Source organism: Glycine max, chromosome 11 (assembly GCF_000004515.6).
Source record: "Glycine max cultivar Williams 82 chromosome 11, Glycine_max_v4.0, whole genome shotgun sequence".
NCBI classification, from domain to species: domain Eukaryota; kingdom Viridiplantae; phylum Streptophyta; class Magnoliopsida; order Fabales; family Fabaceae; genus Glycine; species Glycine max.
This window is the reverse complement of record NC_038247.2, coordinates 4,431,788-4,452,610: the sequence shown is the minus strand read 5'-3', so window position 1 is coordinate 4,452,610 and position 20,823 is coordinate 4,431,788. Positions and strand designations below refer to the sequence as shown.

The following is a 20,823-nucleotide window of genomic DNA, read 5'->3' as shown; positions in this document are numbered from 1 at the left end:
GTTACAAATTACTTGTTAATATTTTTGTAGTTAATTGTAATTGATAATAAGTTAAATTACTCATTTGGTCCCTATAGTTTCACAATTCTTACATTTTTAGTCCTTATAATTTGAAAGTGATTTTTTTAGTCCTTATAATTTATATTTTAATTCTCTTTTAGTCCTTATAGTTTAAAAGTGTTATTTTTTGTCCTAATATTTTATATTTTAATTGTTAGTCCTTATAGTTTGAAAGTGATCTTTTTAGTCCCTATAATTATATTTTAATTACCTTTTAGTCCTTACTACAAAAAAATATATAAAAGTAATTAACTATAAATTAATTATAAATTATCAACTATTTTTATGTTACAAATTATCTTGTGATAATTTAGTTACGGATTACTTGTTAATATTTTTGTAGTTAATTGTAATTGATAATATTACTCATATTTTGATGATAAGGACTAAAAAGAAATTAAAATATAAATTATAGGAACTAAAAAAATTAATTTCAAAAACTAGAATTAAAATGTAAACGATAGGAACTAAAAAAATCATTTTAAAATTATAAAGACAACAAAGGTAAGAATTGTGAAACTAGTAATTTAACCTATCTTATTTATGTAAAGCTTTGGTGAATAATTAAATTTGCTATTGAAAATGTTAAACGTTGATAAATTCATTATTAAAAGATAAAAATTTTCAATTTAATTCTTAAATGTAAAATAAAAATGTTATAAAATTAGTTTTAAACTTTAGAATTTACTATTAAATTAGTCATTAAAAATATTTTTTTCTTGTCAAATTAGTGATTAATTTAATAATAAAATAATCTTACAAATGTAAGAGTAATTTATCCTACTTTTCCTATATTCATAAACTAAATTTTTATTTTTTATTTTTCAATAATCAATTTATTATAATATCATTCTACAAATTTAACTATTTACTCTTGAAGTTTTTATTCTAGTTTATTCCTAACGAGAGTGATTCATTCAAACACTAAAATCCTTCCTTTCCTATTTCCTGTAAGTTGCTGGGCAAAGAGGTCGAAGACGTGAATTTGGTTTAGCCAAAGTTAATCATACTATAAAATTAAACACAGCGAGAGACCAAAAGCAACAACGAAAAATCGCGTTTGGCGATCGATAGCACCATCCTCACACTTCATTCAACTTGGTTTGGTTCTTATCTCAGACAACTGTTATCGTTTTCATCGTTTTCGTTTTCATTTGACAACAATTGTTGCATCTGTTGCGGTGTTTGACTTCGATTCCAGAGAGGAAAAAAGTTGAAAATTTTGTCATCTGGGTGTGGTTAGTGATGGCAGATCTGTTCAGTGGAGGTGCCGTGGGGGCAGTGATGGGGGAGTTGCTGAAAGGGGCAATTGCGACCATAAACAAAGGTCGAGACTTCGGACCCACCCTCGAGAGCAACATAGAAACCTTAAACTCTCTGGCTCCTCAAGTGGAGGAGATGAAGCGTTACAACAAGATGTTGGATCGCCCCATAGAGGAGATAGCGAGGTTGGAGTCTCAAATGCAAGCTGGCGAAGAGCTGGTTCGCAAGTGCTCCAAATTCGGTCGCTGGAGAATGCTCTCTTTCCCTTATTACCAGAGCAAGCTTAAGAGCAACGACGCGAATTTGAAGAGGCACTTTTCGGTCAACGTTCCGGCGGAGAACAAGAGGGACTTGATGGAGGTGGTGGCCAGTGTGAGACAGATTCTGGAAATTCTATCCAAGAAGGAGGATTTCAGGCACTCGTTCCATTTAAGGGGTCTAAGTGGGGCTCCCCAAGAACCTGAGTGCGTGGGAATGGATGTGCCTTTGAGCAAGTTGAGGATTGACTTGCTCAAGGATGGTGTTTCTGTTCTTGTCTTGACTGGTTTGGGGGGATCGGGGAAAAGCACGCTTGCTAAGAAGATCTGTTGGGACCCTCAAGTCAAAGGTAACTCTCTTCCCTCTCTTCTCATTCATCCGCATAAGACTTTGTTTGAATTGGTAGATTACATGGCTTTAAATTGCGGTCACGGTTGCTGTGGTGAACCAGAAAACCTTTATACTGCAGCTGATGCGGCCATATTTGTGGTCGCTGTGTGGTTGCATAGATTCAAAATACCTTGACGTTGTTGTCGCAATTGCGGTTGTGGACCGCTATTTAAAACCATCTGGAAGGTTTAATTGCTCATCTAGGTGCATAATCTTTACGCTTTAGTCTCTACACTAGTCGTTTTAGTCTTTACATATATACTTTTTAACTCAGTTTTAGTTCCTACACATGTACTTTTTAATCCATTTTAGTTACGGTAAAGACCAAAATAGACTAACGAGTAATTTCTAAATGTAGAAACTAAAACATAAAGATTGTACAAGTATAGCAACCAAACGAGTAATTAATTATCTTGATCATCTTATGAGGTGTTATTGATCTAAATTATTACTCTCCTGGTGAAATCACTAGCTCGTGTAGTGAGTGATGATGTATGGCATGCATTGTGGAATTGTATCTCAAATTCTCGTTGGTTTAGAAAGCTGTTTTGTTTTGAATAGGAAAGTTTGAGGGAAACATCTTCTTTGTCACCGTCTCAAAAACACCAAACTTGAAGTACATTGTAGAGACACTGTTTGAACACTGTGGTTGTCCGGTGCCTAAGTTTCAAAGTGACGAAGATGCAATCAACCGACTGGGAGTTCTGCTGAGGCTTGTTGGGAAAAATCCAATATTGTTGGTCTTGGATGATGTTTGGCCTAGCTCAGAAGCCCTTGTTGAGAAGTTTAAAATAGACATACCTGATTACAAGATCTTGGTGACTTCAAGGGTTTCATTTCCAAGATTTGGCACACCATGCCAATTGGATAAACTTGATCATGATCATGCGGTCGCCCTTTTCTGTCACTTTGCACAGCTGAATGGCAAGAGCTCATACATGCCTGATGAAAAACTTGTCGACGAGGTACATCTTTTACTTCTCCATAATACAGAAAATTTATGTTTGTTACTTTGTCATGTTCATCCTTGTGCATTAGGATATGAACAGCCTAGTTACCTGAGCCTTTTATCTTCATGTTCACTGATTTTACTATGTTGCGCTGAAAATAATGCAGATTGTGAGAGGTTGCAAGGGTTCACCGTTGGCGCTTAAGGTCACTGCAGGATCACTCTGTCAGCAGCCTTATGAGGTGTGGCAAAATATGAAGGATCGTTTGCAAAGTCAATCCATTCTGCTGGAGTCTAGTAGTTCTGATTTGCTTTTTCGTCTTCAACAAAGTTTGGATATATTGGAGGATAAGTTCAAAATCAACGAAAAGGTGTGCTTCATGGATCTGGGACTATTTCCTGAAGACCAAAGGATTCCTGTTGCTGCCCTTATTGATATGTGGGCAGAACTGCATAACCTTGATGAAAATGGTAGGAATGCAATGACCATCATCCATGATTTAACCATCAGGAATTTGATTAATGTCATAGTCACAAGGTATATATGGCTTCTCCCTGTTGGTCACTTCTAATGCTTGATTTAATTTAATTATAGCCTATATGGCTTGAAATAGGGATGCATATGAATCCATCAAGCTAATAACTTAGGTTTCACTGGTGGAAAACATGAGGCAACTCAAACCATTTAATTGAACAAGATAAATTTAAAATTTGAGCTTTGTTTGTTTAGTTGATTTATAATTTGATTATTTTCATTTTCTTTATCAATGATTTTTGAACTATTTTTTAAAGTTTATTTGGTATACATCTTTAGGCTAGAAAAATAAAGTAAAAATAGAAGTAGTAGAGCTTTTTTTCATCTCACTACGCAAAAGTTTATGACCAAATAATAATAATAATGATGATAATATATTCCCCTATAATATCTTTTTTACAAATTATCTCAATACTTTATAGAAAGTATTAAATAAAAAAGTAAAGTATTTAATATATTGAAGACTTCAAAAACATTTATAATCTTGACCATTCATCTATAGTTATATAGTTCAGATTTATAGTTCTCATTTTTTTACAGTAATGATTTCAAAGACTGTTCTTAAAGAACCTACAATGGGCCTTTACACCTATAAAGGATATAACCATCATTGGTTCAATATCTTAATCCATTTGTTTTAAAAAAATATGATGGAATAATAGTAATTGTTGATCCAATGCATTAATTGGGCGGATTATTAAGCATTTATGCATGGACAAATTGGTTGGTTAGTGGATGAAGTAATATAAGTTTAAATTGTTACGACTTCAGCATAATTGAAAAACTTAGTACATGCATAACAGCATAAGACGTTTTGGGATGAATTTAGTAGTTTAAATTCAAGAAGAATGGATGGATATATGTAACTTTTTGCTTGTCATTATGAAGCAAAGACATAAATTGTTCATCTTGTTGTCCAGGAAAGTAGCAAAGGATGCAGACATGTACTACAATAACCACTTTGTTATGCTGCATGATCTCCTTAGAGAGCTATCAATCTGTCAAAGCAAAGAGAAACCATTTGAACAGAGGGAAAGACTGATTATTGACTTAAATGGAGATAATCGTCCTGAATGGTGGATAGGACAGGATGAGCAAGGAGTCATTGGCCGGATGTCCTCATTCTTCCTCAGAATGTTGTATAGACAGAAACAGCTAAGAGTTGCTGCACGCATATTGTCTATTTCAACTGGTATGTTTCTCTTTGTCCAAATTTTAGGGAGTGCAAATACACAATGATTAAAAAAGTCATTATTGAGATATCAACAGATAAGAATAAAGGTAGTAAATAATTAATGCATGCTTAGTTGTATTAAGGTGACACATACTTTGGGGGGGGAATCGCAACTGTTTTGAAAATGTATGGACTAATAAGAAATACTCCTGCGATGTGCCATACTTCATCTTCCATTATTGATGTCAAATACGTTGCTTCTGCAGATGAAACATTTACTTCAGATTGGTGTGACATGCTACCTGATGAAGCTGAGGTTCTGGTTTTAAATCTCAACTCTAGCCAGTACTCATTACCAGAGTTCACAGAAAAGATGAGTAAACTTAGAGTTCTGTTAGTCACAAATTATGGTTTCCATCGTTCAGAATTAAACAAGTTTGAGCTACTTGGTTCTTTATTTAACTTGAAAAGAATTAGATTGGAAAAGGTTTCAGTCCCTTCCTTGTGCATATTGAAGAATCTGCAAAAATTGTCCCTTCATATGTGTAATACAAGGCAGGCTTTTGAAAACTGTTCTATCCAAATCTCAGATGCAATGCCAAATCTTGTGGAGATGAGCATTGACTATTGTAATGATCTGGTTAAATTGCCTGATGGGATGAGTAACATCACCCCGTTGAAGAAGCTTAGTATCACTAACTGTCACAGGCTATCTACACTGCCACAAGATATTGCAAAGCTCGAGAATTTGGAAGTTCTAAGGTTATGTTCTTGCTCTGGTTTGGTAGAGATGCCAGATTCTGTTAAAGGGCTTTACAAGCTAAGTTGTCTTGACATCTCAGATTGTGTAAGTCTGTCCAGATTACCAGACGACATTGGTGAGTTGAAGAAGCTTGAGAAGCTCTACTTGAAGGGTTGCTCAAAACTGAGTGAATTTCCGTACTCTGTCGTTAATTTTGGAAATTTAGAGCATGAAATATATGTGATCTGTGACGAAGAAATAGCTGCCTTGTGGGAAAACTTCCCCACCATGCCCAAGTTGAAGATAGAGATATCTACAATGGAGATTAACTTGAATTGGCTTCCAGGAGTTCATTCCTGAAACTTGTTTCCTGAAATTGATAGTGACTTAGAATCATGTTGAAATTGGACAATGATGTTCATGTAGATGTAATGAATAAAGTAGGAGTTTGTGTTAGTGATTTTGTAGATATAACACATCAATTTGGCTTGAAAGAACACTTTATGTGTAATTTTAGCATGTTCATTTATATTTGTGGCCAACTACGCAATATATTCTTATTTATTTGAAGAAAAAAAAGGAGATTGCCTTTAATTAATTTTGGTAGATATTCGCGAAACCAAAGTCTTTTATATATAATAAATAAATAAATGACATGGTCATGATAACATGATACACCAGGTAAGGGATACCTAAATGTGGTTATCAATGTTATATATATTATGTGTTTTGTTGCTTTTGCAAGAGTTATCGAGATCTATTCTTCCATTGCAGCTTCACTAATCGGCCACAAAATTGCATAAATATTACTGGATGAGTTGAATTTGCAATTGGCTTGCACACTAATGTGGAGCAAGTCCTTCTCATTTTTGTGTTGGAAAGCTAATATATTCACCGCATTTGAAAGGAGATGAATAACGGTTCTTCAATATAATTGTTCGCAGAGAGGAAGATTCATTGGAAAAAGTTTCAAACTAATCATCACAATTACAAATTAAACGTTACAAAAACATAATAATGAAAATAGACCAAGGAAACATTTCAAATAGTTTATTTAAGTTTATGAAAAGTAACATATGGTTCTTTATTAAGTTCTAATTAACTTATTTTAACAAGTTTCACTATCAAATTTATGAATAAAGTTTTATTTGATAAAAAAATTATTAAATATATACTTAATTAAACTGGTTAGATACTGTACCCGAAATTATTCCATGCGTAAAGCAAGAGATTGAATGAAAACATTTTATCATACACATAAAAATACCATTCCGAAGAAGGCAATTCAAGGAACAAAAAGATCAAAATATATATACCCCACATACAACGAGATGAATCACATTATTGTAGAATCCTAAGGCCGTCCACCCCATTCTAGTATTGTATAATCTTATCACATCCTTTTTAGTAGCATTCACAGCTTCGTGACTTGCATTGCAGCATAGAAGAGGACGAGGTACAACAATGTTCCATCGGAAATATGCAAAAAACTGAAATGGTGAACAGGAATGAGATGCTCTAGATCACAAGATAAACGCAAGAACTCCTAGAGGAATGGTAACAAGGAGTATGTGTACAAAACTACAAAAGCAGGTATATGCAAACAAGAATCCTGGCACTAATATAACTGACAGGAGACAACAAAAAGCCTAATGTGTGTATATATATATATATATATATAACAAGTATTCAACAGGAGAAGAGGGAAGGGTAGTTATGATTTCTAAGCCACCAAGCCTTCTAGAGAGTAAGAATCATGTTCCCTTCCTCGGCAGTTCCAAGAAGCATACAACATACAAATTAACATGATGAACTTTGTGTATCATCCAATCTTACAGGAAATACGATCTCCACAAATTTCTTTTTCCATGATTAAATTAAGGGAGATCGTCGTGTTGAATATTAAGATGCTGTACTTTCATTATGCTGTCTCTAAAATGCAGACGATGATTAAATTATATGGCATACACTATCTCCCCACTGCTATCTACATCAAGCTCAAAGTCGGAGTCTAATTCATCCATGTCATCATCTATTATGTTATCAGCCATAAACTGGTCTAAAGAATAGGTCCCTGCAGCGGGTATGGTAGCTTCTGAAATTATCTGCATGATCGTATCAATGCTCTGCATGGGCTGATCTGACTCTACAAATTGGTTACCCATGATCTTTTCATCCATCAAGTAAGGAGGAAGATTCTTCAGAAACCATTCATTTTGCAATATTTCAGGAATAGTGATTCTCTGTCAAATTAATGTCCAAAGGCATAAGGAATAAATCAATAAACTAGTGAGAGTGGAAGTTAATCCCTACCTTATACAATCAAGAGGTTTGATTCATAATATGCTATGAGCAATTTTCCTTGCTGTCTATGATCACAATTTCTTATTTTATATAGTATTGAATGTAGCTGTGCCTACAATATTCTTATCAATGCTAGATTTACAATATAAGCAGCGCAGGACCAAGAAAATGAAAGGTATAATATTAAGATGTGTCATAATGGTAGACATTCCTATTTGATGCTAGATATAAAACTTAAGTGGCTCAGGACCTAGAAAATGTGAAAGGCTATTTTATTTATTTCCATATATATATATATATAATATTATTTGTATTAAGAAAGATGCCAAACATGAAAGTTATCCTTCAAGAATCCAGATCATATAGTGCTTGAACTCGGGGGGGGGGGGGGGGGGGGGGGGGGAACTTCTACCAACACTTTCAAGTGGGAGGAAGGTAGTGGTAGTGTATAAAAATGCATCTACAGAACAAAACTCCTCAGGAATTGTATATACACAGAAGTAGTTGATTTATTAGAAAATAAAAATTACCTCTGCAGGGTCAAAAACAAAGATCCTTGAGATAAGGTGGCGACACTCAGGAGAAACTTGAACATTGTCTGGAATGGAATACTGGACACTGAGAACCCTCTGCAAGGAACCAACCAAAACAGGTTGTGCTCACGCAACCAGAGGCTTGTAAAGAAAACATGCAAATATCTTAAATATTAGATCAACCTGAATTGTCTTCCGGAAATCCTTTGGATCATTAGGATCTTCAAAAGGATATGATCCCACTAGCATCACAAACAAGGTTACTCCACATGACCAGACATCTGCAATCTGATATTAAGTGCATGACAACATAAAAAAATCCATTTAAGATACCCAACGTACACACTAGAAAAACAAAAAAATTTAAATGTTTGATCAAAGTGCAATCCAATTTCATCACATGGTTGAGACTCAAGAATGCACACTTATCTGTAGGTGCTTCATTAGTGTATGCACATTAAAAATATGAGAAATCCTACAATAACAATAACAACCACAAGTTCACAACAACAAAGCCATTTCCCATTAGGTGAGGTTAGTTACACGAATCAATTGACACCATAATGTTGCAATGTGAATCATGCTATGGCACAAATATTAGAACCAACAATTATCTGCTATTTTATAATTAATAAAACTAGAGATTTAAATAAATACTGTAAATTAAGTTGAGAAGTTCAATTAGTGCCAAGAAGACATGAACTATGTATAGAAGACAACCAGAATAACAACAATCTTTATCTAGAGAGCAGGCAAAAATTACAACTGGAGTCAGTGATGGCATATAGATTATCAAAAAAAAAATATTGCTTTAGCTCCTTATTCCAGGGTTTATAAGTCAATATAACTCACTAGCACACAAATTATCATGAGATTAATACAGAAAAAGAGCAAGACTATGAAACTAAAGAGTACTCTACCTTGCCATCATACTCTTGCTTCAGCAATACTTCTGGAGCAATATATGCTGGAGTTCCCACAGTTGACTTAGGTTGTGAATGAAGCACCGAAGACTGCCAATAACAAAATCTATTAGATTTGTAGGATATAGTAATTGATCAACTATTAATGGACCTTGATGTGTCATTACTTGTACATGGATGACCTCTATTTTAATTACAATATACCATAAAATATACAACACAGATACAAGTTGAATTATCTTAATTAACACTGCAAAGGTGTGCAACAACTAAATGATTAGATGCCTCAAGAACATCAGGAAACATTTCAGTTTTTTGTTGTCCTCCTGTACGTGAAACATTGAAACATAAATACAAGAAGAAAGTTCAAAGATCAGAACAGAGCAAGGGAATGCCAATGATCAACTTAAATTCAAATTTGGCTACTTTTAAATGGATTATCACCTTCACAAATGTAAATAAATCTTGTCAGAAAAACAATAACAAACAGCAGATCCACCTCTACAAATTCTTGAATCTTCTACTTTATACCAATCCAATATACATTACACAATATCCTTCTATGCATATTCATTCCTCAAGAACCCAAAATGTCCACCCATAGGAGTGAAATGGAATTCTTTCAAAAGTGAAGGGGGAAAAACAGAAGCTGAGGAATAAGGTGTTTCCAACCTGCCCTTAAGCAATAAAACATCCGTGTAAACTTAAGTACTGAACCCAAGTCTAGTGTTACAATCATCCAGTAAATTCTCAATAATTTGCTTCATCTCCAGATCAGCTGTACTTCATATTAGAGCTCTTTGCCTTGTTCGCATATTGGTGAAGAAATCAACACCAAGAATTCCCCTTCCTCGTGAATGCAGCACAAGGCATCTTCTTTGGTCTCCTTCAACAAATTAAACAAGTAGATGGTAGCACCATCCATGCTTAGCTTAGCCAACTTAACTTCAACGTCATCCAACGTAATTTGAACTTTGAAATAAGTCTCCACCCTAGTTATTCACCCAACAGGATCCATACCATCGATTAGGGGAAGTTCAACCTTATAAACCGCCATATGATACTCATCAATGGGGTCTTACACCAGAAACGAAGTTCCTCCTCCACTACCAAGGGTCACACCAACACCCCTATTGCTTCCACTACCTTGTTCATCATACGAGTATGGATCCAACATCTTTGAAGAAGTCATTGCTTAAATTACCATTGGAAACTTCATTGAATCCTCAAATACAACAACTTTGGCTTCCAACACTTCTACTTTATCCACCATCTTTGGGGGCATCAGTCAGCCTTCCACAAATGGAGTCTGAGCCATTTACAGCTTGCAGAGCATCAACTCCCAAGAGATTAAGAGATTTTCTCTATCTAAAACAAAACAAATATGCAAATCTAACTTCCACAGTTCCTCCATTTCCCTATATTCACCCCACACCCCAACCAACCAGCCAACTTAATGAACTTATCATTCTCCTAATCCTCTTCTCACTAGTTTTTCTCTTCTTATAAACATACACTTTCCAAATCCTGAGTGTTTCAGAATTCAAGCTTACATTCTGGTCTAGCACTCTATCACTTAGACTTGGGATAGGCCCAATTCTAATGAATGGATCAAGCACAAACTTAATTAATAATTCAGATAATCAAAATTCGCAATCATAGTTATGCACAATTGTCCCTTCCAATAACAAAAATGAATAAAATCACCTTTTAGTAACTCAAGGAGATAGTTACCCAAGTTCAATACAGTAGTCTATATTAGTAGAACAGAATAGCTTCATAAGAAAACTAAAGAACAACCTTATGGAGAAAGTAATTTGCAGATATGCTAGTTTTCGAAGGAGCCTGAGCTGCTATTAGAAAGGTGCAATTAAATATATGACAAAAATATCATTTAAAGGTAAACTTACTGAAACAGAGCTTACACATCCAGTAAAATATATAAGCATGGAACCCACACTATGAAGAAGAAACACTTACCTTGGAGTATCCAAAATCACATATCTTCAAATGAAGTGCCGGGCTTCCATCCAACAAAGTGTTTTCCAACTTCAGGTCCCGGTGACACACTTCCTTCATGAGGAGACATATTATGATACATAAGACTCATACATCACATCAGACATAATACTCAAGATTGACACATTGCCTATACTACATTCTGGCATAGGTTAAATACAATTTATATTAGATAGTGAGGGAGAAAGAGATCAGTTACCATTGCATGACAGTAGCTGACCCCAGATATGAGTTGTTGAAAGAAGAAACGAGCCTGTGACATATCAATGGGTTAATAGTTACACAGGAAATAGAAACCTAGCACAAGAAAAAGTAAACAAATTGTATAAGAACCTCATCCTCATTAAAATGCCCTGCATTGCAGATTTTCTCAAATAGCTCTCCACCAGATGCATATTCCATTACAATGGCCAGATGAGTAGGTGTTAAAATGACCTGAGTGAAATTTCAAAGAACATTTTCCCTGAATACGATTATTCCACCTCTGAACATAAAAATATATAAATATAAAAATATACCAACCTCCTTAAACCTGATAATGTTAGGATGTCTTAGAGACCTGTGATTAATGATTTCTCTTTTAACATTTTCATCAATCTGTGACACACAACGAATGATAGGGAAGAGATAAGTCTACTGCTTCATCAACAAGAAAAAGAAACTGGCAACAAATAAAAGTTGATCTTTGATCATACTTGAATCAAAATTATGATTTAGAATACCCAAAAAAAATTCCTTGTTTCACTATTTCTTTTGTGAATCTGTAAACCTAAAATTTACTTAAATCACATGATCTGGATTCACCACCTGAAGCAGTCCAACATTTGACTACACACCTCCTCACACAAAAACCCTTCTTGGCTTGAAGCATAGACACCCACTTTACCTTGCGCAGAAATTTATCTTTTATTTAGAAGAATGGGGTAATAAGGACCAACTACAGACCATATGATATAGAAGTTTCAATGCTATGTCATGAACCAACTATTCCAAAAGCTCGAGCTAATTGGTGAAAGCACATGAATGGCTTTATATCTAACATTATCCCAACAACTCAAGCTCACACAAGAATGATTTTATCAATTTATGTCTCACAGTCCATAAACTGCACTCTTAATCTAGTGCACAACAACAACAATCAAAAACAAGCCAGACAAACAATAAGCACCAGATCCCCACTTAAACTTTATAGCATCATTCCCTTATTTCTTCAGCAGCCTCTCCTCGTCAATGAAACTTATCTATCATCCATTAAGTCAGTTCAAAACATACATATATAAGATTTTATTTTATTTTTTCAAAAAATAATGACAAGAGAAAAATTTGTAATTAGAAAAAAGTTGGAAGATAAACTGAATTGCCACATGGATGACACTTCAATCACCAGTACCCAATTAGAAACCCGAAAAAGTGCATGATTAATTGATTATTAGCATTCTCTCTTTCCGTTTTCCCTACGCATCATTAACTGGCTCCAGTAGCCAGCTGAGCTACGCAAATTTCCCATATTCAGCAACCATATCCCTAGCAAACGTCACCCAAACTAACGAAACAGCCCCAAATAAATTAACGGCACAAAAAAAAAAATTCACAAGCACCGAAACAAAAATAGAAACCCAAACCATCTTACTACGAGGTAGCATCATACGTCGGCATCAATATCCAACCGACCACAATAAAAGAAAAACGAACATGTGAATTTTTTTTTCTTTCCTTTTCTCCTTTCACCCCAAAAAATAAAACCCTTTATTTTTTTTTGCTGATTAGCACTAACCTTATCTCCGCGTTCAATATACTTAACAGCAACAAGCTCTTGCGTCTGCTTATCCCTCATAAGCCTTGCGACGCCGAAATTCCCGGAGCCGATATCGCGAACGAAATCGTAGCGGTCGCTATCGTGCATGATCGGCATGTCCACGCCAGGTCCGGTCGCCGGCCGATCCATCGGTTGAAGAATCAAAGGCGGATACGGCGGAGGTTGCGGATGCGGAGAAAGATTCGGCGACCGGCGAGAGAGAGAGGGTGCAAGTGGGAAGGAAGACTTGTGACTTGTGAGAGACAGTGACGACGTCGTTTTGTGGATGACGCCGGTTAAGGTGGTTGCCTCGTAAGCAGCATTTTCGTGTTTGCCAGTATTATTTATTATATTGCGGAAATGCTGTGCCAACAATTTTCTTTACTGTGCCGTTTATTTTATTTAGTAGCAGTAAATGTTGCCTTGTCTCTTACTTCACTTGTAGTAATGTAATGTAAAGTGAAATTGTGCATTTATCTATCTGATCTAAATCTAGCAATGGATATTAATGGGATATAAACACTTAATCAAGTAGAATTTGTGAATGTTGAAATTTTTTTATATCAGTAGTTGATTTTATTTTTCTTTCTTTTTTTTTTGAAAAATGGGACAAAAGTATTCCCAAGTCCGTCTTGAGTTCCTAAATTTACTGATATCATGTTTAATTTTTATGGATAAAAAAAATCTAGCAATGGATGCGGGCTATTTTGTTGGGTTATTTCATGAAGCTATTTTGTTGATAAAATTGGGCTGGTTGAGTGTTGTTGTCAGGCCGCGGCCACAAAAGTGACAGCGGGGTCCCTTCATTGGATTGGATCAAGTCCATGTGGCACGGTCCATTCTCTTTGCTTTCGTGATTCTCACCAACTCAATTGTTATTGTTTTTTTCCTCACACTTCTTTCTTTTTTTAATTACTGCGGCTATCTGTCCAAATACACCTTTCAACGTAAATTTATAATTAAATTATAATATAAATAATACTTTTTCCGTTACTGCATACAAGACTCCATTACATAATCCATCATAATTAAAAAAAATGGTTAACAATAAATTTATCTTAAATTTATAAATTTTTTTAAAATTATTATTGTTATTAATATTTTTTTCTAATAATTTATTGATATATTTTCTTTCTTTTTTCTAATAAGAAATATTTTAAATTTAAAAATAATTAATATAAGAAACATTATAAATTAAACAATCATCATTTTAAATCTTATAAAAAAAACAAATCATCATTTTAATCTTGAGACTTATAAATAGGAAAGGAAAGAATATGTGTGTAACGTGGGAAGTGAACACAATGGCACACGAATGAAGGATGATCAGTAAGGTTAGTTAATTTTTTCGTATAAATTGTTAAAGGGAAATTCTAATTCAATTAAAAAACAAGGACAAAGAGTACTTGGCTTAATTTTGGTGCATAATTTCAACACTCAATATTTCAAATACTTAACTAACATATTATTTATTTATATTATTACATTGTATCACTTTTTTTTTTATCTCTTTATCGTTAGTTGTCTTATACTCCATTTTAGGTGTCCAAAACAATTACTAGTACTATTTTCCATAAAAATTGTAATAAAATATTAAGAAGAATTGGGCACGTGTGGCGCGAGCAAGTCGTAACTGCTTCCAGCTTATTCCTTAACTTAACGAGTAACGAGAAACGGGCAAGCGAGCGAAACAGAGAGAGAAAAGAGAAGTTTTAATTTATTTTATTTTATTACATTACTTGTAATTTGTTATTTCCACTTGTGTCCCCGGCTGAGGTATTCCTTTTTCTTTTCTTATTCCCTGCGGCCGAGTCATAGGTTGAGTCACCCGCTGCAAATCCAACTCGTGCATTTGAAGAAAGAAAAAAAAAAAGGGTTGGTTTTTGGTTTTGGTTTGGTTAACTCCTTCCACTTCCACCCATGGTCTCCGAATCCGAACTCATCGGCCGCCTCCGCGAGTTCCTCCGGAGCTCCGACCTCAACACCACCACCACCGCCACCGTCCGCCGCCAGTTGGAGGCCGATTTCGGAATCGACTTATCCGACCGCAAGGCATTCATTAGGGAACAGGTCGACTTGTTCCTCCAGACTGAGCACAACCAATCACAACAAGAAGAAGAAGAAAAGGAAGAAAAACACCAAAACGACCACGTAGAGGAACAAGAAGAGGATGCGCCTAATAATCCCGAACAAAGCCAACCCTCCGATTCCAAGGAAGTAACCGATGAAGACGAAGAAGAAGAAGACGAAGAAGAGGAAGAAGATAAACCTAAACACGCCAAAAAGGCCAAGAAGAATAAAGGACGGTTAGTCAGTTTTCCTTTTTCGCTTTCGATTGAAAACAAACATTTGCGTTTTTTTTCCTTTCAATTCTTCTGATTCTTTGAATTGGATTGGCGGTTACTGCGAGCGTAGATTCCATGCCATTTTGCTATCAATGGCGCCATCGCTGGATTTTCATTTTTGGGGGTTTTCCCTTTTTTCTTAAAAAAAAAAATTGACTCTTGTGTGATGTCACAGCCTCACAGGCACATGGTTTTCCGTTATTTTTAACAATTGGGGTCCACTCTCAGACTTTGCTGCGTTGCTCTCTATAAAAATTTGTGTGTTTTTCAAGTTATTGACGAGGTTACTTGCCTTGCAGGTTTACATGAACCAAAAGTGTTCAGTTTTAGTTTTTTTTTTTATGCACTTATTATGCATCTTCATGCCTTTGCTTTGCTTTGCCTAACAATCTAGTGTCCTTAAGCATGCTTTCTGCTACGGTAATGCCAATCACGGGTCAAATTTTAATTCTTTTTTGTCTCTCTTCATTTGTGAAGATTGCAATGAATAAACTTGTTCTCAATTACTGATCTATCACACTGCTATCAAATTAGCATTTCGGTGTACCTATTCCATAATTGTGGATTCGGGCCCCCATTTTTGTAATTGTTGATTGTGAAGTGATTTTTTTCTGTCATCTGACTCGTTTCCTTGGATTTAGGCAGTTCCTTTAGCAAGAAGTTCCTCAGAAACTTTTGATCATACAATGGGATGTTCCAATCCCTCTTAATATACAGTTAATCACTTTTGCTAATTGTTACTAAGGTTGGATCCCTGAAATACTGATACTCATACAATTGAATGATTGCTCGCTGGAGAATTGATCCATAGGTGGCCTTTTTAAGTTGTACCATCACCAAGTCAAATTCTTTCCCTTCCCCAAACTATAAATTTTTAAAAAAGTATGTAAAGCATTATTATATATTTGTCATTAATTAATACTTTGCTTATCTCCTAATATTTTTTAAGCAAACATGATCTGAATGCTGGTGTAACTCTATCAAGACCATTGGCCTTGGTTGTCTTTAGTCCAAAAGTAAGAAATATAGACTTGAACTGCAGTACAGTGTTTTTCTTGAACTATTATCTGCAAGCAACTATTAATTTTTATAGCTCTGGAGCCATGACAGTAAACCATTCTCAAAAAAAGGTTTCTAAATCACTCATGACAATTTTCTCTACAGAAAGTATCAAGATTCTAATTCTAACATGATACTCCATGTTAATATATACAAGTACCATTGGTGTTGCTACATAAAATATAGACAAGTACCTCAGTGTAAATATTTTCCATTGGTGATGTCCTTGTTTTAACAGCTTCTGTTTCATCTTGTGCTTCAGATCGAACACGTTAGGTGATGAGGTAGTAAAGAAAAGAGGTGGTGGTTTTTGCAAATTATGTAGCCTGTCTCCACAACTTCAGGAATTCATGGGAGCTCCAGAAATGGCCAGAACTGAGGTATACATTCTTTTTTTCATTTCTTTCTGTTATTTATGTAAAAATGGTAGTTAAGATAGATTACTCCACTACTACTAGTTAAGGTTACCTACAATTTCTATAAAAGTGTGTATGTGATGTAACTCTGTTTCTGGCCTTATAGCATCTATTTAAAATGTTGTCCTTAGGTTGTTAAGCAATTATGGGCCTATATTAGGGAGAAAAATTTGCAAGACCCGAACAACAGACGGAATATAATTTGCGATGAGCGATTGCGTTCCCTTTTTAATGTCAATTCCATCAACATGTTCCAAATGAATAAAGCATTGTCAAAGCATATCTGGCCATTGGATTCAGATGATGGTATGCTACTACAACCTTACCCTTTCTTGTTATTATGTTATTTCCAAATAGGGTGTTGAATATTCTTTTAGATTGTTATTTTTCATTGAGTTTTTTAGACCTAACATCCAATCTTTTAAATTCCTCCAAGTGACCTTATTGTGATTGTAGGGATTCTAATGCCTTAACATTGTAAAGTTTTCTTTTTGAGAGTTTCTTGTCAAAGTATTTTTTTGGGTCCCAATATTAGGCATGATAAAATTATACTACTGCTTTGTGCACCAAACCCCTTTACATATTTACATTAAAAAAAAAACTTCTATCATTTTATAATATATCCATTCTACTGATTGTTAACTTTTGATGAGACTGCAGACTTTTGCTTCCCAGTTTATTCTTCTAGTCAATATTTTGTAGATAACTAAAAAAAAATTGTTTAAATTGCATCTCTTGATATAGTTGTTCAGGTGAAGTCCACACCAAAGGAAAAGCAGAAGAAGCAAGAGAGAGATGATGGTATGTATAATGAATTCGGTTAATGTTCTATATTATTTGTCTACCTGATCACAGTCACTTCCATGCAAATTATAAACTCTTTCTCCTGCTTATTTTTATCCCTGTTTACATATTTTTATTTATATTTTCATTGTTCATAATATTCCTTTTTAATTTTTTGGAAAAAAAAGAGAAATAATTTGTGTATGTATATTTATATTGGAAATCATTTGAACACATGGCAACTGGATCAACTTTATTTGTTTTAGGGATTTAGGGATATTCATGGTATGTGGTACTAGTTTTTCTGTTCCTGTTCATGCATGTTGACAAGTTAATGTAATCAAATTACTTATACCATACTGCATCATAACCTCTATGACAGATTCAGATGAACCAAAAAAAAAGGAAAAACGGCAGAAGGGAGGAGGGAAATCAGGTTTTCTTGCTCCTCTTCAGCTATCCGATGCCCTTGTAAACTTCCTTGGTACTGGAGAGAGCGAGTTAGCGAGAACTGATGTCATAAAAAGAATGTGGGATTACATTAAAGGAAACAACCTTCAGGTTTGTCCTTGCTCTAAATTGTCTTGTGCCATATAGCTCTTATTTGTCTCCCCATGTGAAAAGCTTGAAAAGTTCTATTCCATTCAAACTAGTGTACATTTTGGTCGAATAAACTAATATCAGCTACACTTATCATAGCAATTTCAGATGGTGCACCTCAAGCAATATACTTTTCAGATTATAATTAGCTTGTGTTGTATGTGGTAATGTGAAAAAGCATTCCAAGATTTACAGTTATGTTTCAAGTTAGCTGTTAACCCAATCATAAAATATCCTATTAGGAAGTCTCACATCACCTGCCTTGGTTCTTGAGGTGTAGCTTATATATCTGTTGGACAATCTCACTTAGTGCCACTTGATTTTAATCTGAAATCTAACATAGTATCAGAATCTATAGCCCATCTTAGTTCTTGCCTATTCTAATAGGCTCAAATGTTCTGACAGGCATATGTGGAGAGGAGGGGGGTGTTAGGAAATCCTGCATTGACTGCCTCAATTTTTAGAGTGCAGCTTATATATTTGTTGGACAACTTCATTTAGTGTCAATTGGTTTTAAGCTGAAATATAACATATTCAATTCCCCACAAGCAACAAGCAAGTCCATTAGCACTTTGACTTTTCTGTAAGCCTTTGCCTCCGCCACACTAACCTTTGACTTTACTGACAGATGCCCATGGTCCCCTCTGTATACATTTATGTTCTTATCTGCTTGGTCTCTTTTCTGATTTCCCTTCCAAGTTGTAAACCTTCCAACTCCCCTTGACCGAGAAAATTGGTGCTATCTAACTCTATTGTGCCTTCTACTCCTCTGTTTATGCCTTGCATAAATGTCTTCACTATCAAACAATACATTCAGAGTATATTTTGGCCGCCAGCATAGAATACATTCTCATTGCATATGAATAAAATTGTAGAATTTCATAATTTGTTCAATGGGCATACTTGTTGAAGTGAAAATAGAAGGGAAGGAGGGGATAAAGATCAAATTTAATTGACAATGGACAATCCGTGCATCATGATTAAATAAATTATGAATCTTCACCTCTTTCCTTTTTGTTTCTACTACAAGGTACTTCACACACCATAGGTTTCATATTAGATTGTCAACCTTCCACAACCAGTTCTCTTATTAACAGCTATGTATGTGCAGAAATCATAAGAGACTTAAAATTTGAAATAAGTCAAAATGTTGTCCAGGTTCTTTCTTTGATCTATGATTATTTTTTCTTGACCATAAATGGAGCTCATTTCTGATTAATGAATTTTCAATCATCAACTTTCCCAAAAGCTTTACACTATTCGGTGAAAGTTCATGTATGGCTTCATTATATTTTTACTCTGCTCTATCATGCTAGAGGCCTAGAGCCCTTTGGGTTTGAGCTACTTTTAAGCTGCGGTTCTGAGCTTAGTATGGCTTTGTTGTGTGTTGTTCATGTTATAGCTAAAACACAAGTTAAATTTCTGATTGCTTTGTGAAGGATCCTTCTGACAAGAGGAAAATAATATGTGACGAGAAGCTGAAAGAACTCTTTGATGTCGACACCTTCACTGGCTTCACTGTTACAAAACTGCTGGCTCCTCATTTTATAAAGACAGAGCAGTGAGTTGCTTGTACATTGTTATTCGGTCAAGCATGGGAAGGTTGGGGAATTTTGTTTATCAAGTTAGTTTTTTAAGGTTCTTTTTGTGTCCTGTTGGCAATAGAAATTAGCAAAATGACACATTTTCAGTAAATTTTTCTCGAAGATTTTTTATGTTATGTGACCTTTTATTTTGTTTTAAATTATCCTGTTTTGCCACTTGGCAGTTGAAAATTTTGTATATTTGGTTCCTGAAGCTGCAAGCACAATATTGACTTCATATTCTACTCTGCTGTCATTTGGCAAAATAGGAGAATACTGATATTGTATGAAGAAACCATGTATTTTACTTTTGACTCAAAGTTTTAACATGTTTTACTATTTGATGTGTGTTTTTTATTAAAAATAAAATATAAAATTGTGTAAAAAAATAGGGGAGTTTAAATATGCTCTTGTTCCGGCAAAAATTATGAATTTTATAATTCATCCCTTTTATTTTTTTCCATTTCTAGTATTTATATTTAATCAAAATAGTGTTTTAAGGCGCTCACTAAGGAGCTATTGAGGACTAAAAATAAATTAAATAAATATTTATATAACAGTCAAAAATAACTATAGAAAGAAATTATCTATGCATTTTATATTTATTTTTTACTACCATAAAATAAATTGTTTTTTAATATACACTACGATAAAGGAAATGTTATATTTCCCAAATATTTTTATTGATTTTTAATGTATTCGAACCCAAATAATATGATTTTTAATTCACATTTTTAACGGGTATTCTTAATTCGATTGATTAGAGATTAATTTTGTTTGGCTAGAGAAATTTTACACAGTAAAAATGCTTAAATTAAGCATGGATTCTCTCGCTTTTTAATTCACACTTTAAAATAGTTTTCAAAGATTAAATCAAACTAAAGAAAAATGTATTTATATTATCACCTATTAAAATACATTTTTCCACTTTTTTTTTTCTTTTTTCAGGTTGCTTTTGAAATAAAAATCATGCAATAAGATTTTTTTAAAAAGGAGACGAATGAACAATGCAACACAGCGTCATTGTAAGGAAAGGTTATTTAAAATTTTGTAAAGTTAATTAATTTTTAATGATATTATACGTATCGTCTT

The 20,823-nt window shown here is 34.4% G+C and overlaps 3 protein-coding genes across 4 annotated transcripts; 2 read left to right on the top strand and 1 right to left on the bottom strand.

Annotated features, from left to right (window-relative positions):
• Window positions 1-973: 973 nt before the first annotated feature.
• On the top strand, window positions 974-5,900 carry LOC100817860 (probable disease resistance protein At5g66900). The gene is made up of 6 exons (XM_006590600.4): window positions 974-1,161; window positions 1,262-1,930; window positions 2,533-2,936; window positions 3,088-3,458; window positions 4,376-4,647; window positions 4,896-5,900. Exons 2-6 carry the CDS (start codon window positions 1,306-1,308, stop codon window positions 5,729-5,731), a joined length of 2,508 nt encoding a protein of 835 aa, XP_006590663.1. The 5' UTR covers window positions 974-1,161; window positions 1,262-1,305; the 3' UTR covers window positions 5,732-5,900.
• Window positions 5,901-6,602: 702 nt separating this feature from the next.
• Window positions 6,603-13,419, bottom strand: LOC100788440 (serine/threonine-protein kinase SRK2I). Of its 2 annotated transcripts, none has more exons than XM_003537314.5 (9): window positions 12,925-13,419; window positions 11,673-11,747; window positions 11,484-11,585; window positions 11,350-11,403; window positions 11,112-11,204; window positions 9,129-9,221; window positions 8,392-8,496; window positions 8,206-8,304; window positions 6,603-7,614 (listed from the first exon to the last, which is right to left on the bottom strand). In XM_003537314.5, the coding sequence occupies exons 1-9, from the start codon at window positions 13,093-13,095 to the stop codon at window positions 7,327-7,329; spliced, it is 1,080 nt and encodes a 359-aa protein (XP_003537362.1). In that variant the 5' UTR covers window positions 13,096-13,419; the 3' UTR covers window positions 6,603-7,326. The 2 variants fall into 2 exon arrangements, with proteins under 2 accessions (XP_003537362.1, XP_014619344.1); XM_014763858.3 differs by having other exon boundaries at window positions 6,603-6,861; window positions 12,925-13,408.
• Window positions 13,420-14,633: 1,214 nt separating this feature from the next.
• On the top strand, window positions 14,634-20,070 carry LOC100786835 (upstream activation factor subunit spp27). Its single transcript, XM_003537312.5, has 6 exons — window positions 14,634-15,251; window positions 16,612-16,729; window positions 16,897-17,071; window positions 17,510-17,566; window positions 17,931-18,109; window positions 19,588-20,070. Exons 1-6 carry the CDS (start codon window positions 14,866-14,868, stop codon window positions 19,711-19,713), a joined length of 1,041 nt encoding a protein of 346 aa, XP_003537360.1. The 5' UTR covers window positions 14,634-14,865; the 3' UTR covers window positions 19,714-20,070.
• The last annotated feature ends 753 nt before the right edge of the window (window positions 20,071-20,823 follow it).

Excerpts from the sequence above, each read along its gene's own strand:
- LOC100786835 (XM_003537312.5), top strand. The coding sequence starts at position 14,866 with ATGGTCTCCGAATCCGAACTCATCGGCCGCCTCCGCGAGTTCCTCCGG. Across the intron at positions 16,730-16,896 it reads CAGAAATGGCCAGAACTGAG|GTTGTTAAGCAATTATGGGC; the intron begins GTATACATTCTT and ends TGTTGTCCTTAG. Across the intron at positions 17,072-17,509 it reads GCCATTGGATTCAGATGATG|TTGTTCAGGTGAAGTCCACA; the intron begins GTATGCTACTAC and ends CTCTTGATATAG.
- LOC100817860 (XM_006590600.4), top strand. The coding sequence starts at position 1,306 with ATGGCAGATCTGTTCAGTGGAGGTGCCGTGGGGGCAGTGATGGGGGAG. Across the intron at positions 2,937-3,087 it reads ATGAAAAACTTGTCGACGAG|ATTGTGAGAGGTTGCAAGGG; the intron begins GTACATCTTTTA and ends AAAATAATGCAG. Across the intron at positions 3,459-4,375 it reads ATTAATGTCATAGTCACAAG|GAAAGTAGCAAAGGATGCAG; the intron begins GTATATATGGCT and ends CTTGTTGTCCAG.
- LOC100788440 (XM_003537314.5), bottom strand. The coding sequence starts at position 13,095 with ATGGATCGGCCGGCGACCGGACCTGGCGTGGACATGCCGATCATGCAC. Across the intron at positions 11,205-11,349 it reads TCAGCTACTGTCATGCAATG|GAAGTGTGTCACCGGGACCT; the intron begins GTAACTGATCTC and ends CTCCTCATGAAG. Across the intron at positions 7,615-8,205 it reads TTGTTTTTGACCCTGCAGAG|AGAATCACTATTCCTGAAAT; the intron begins GTAATTTTTATT and ends TTAATTTGACAG.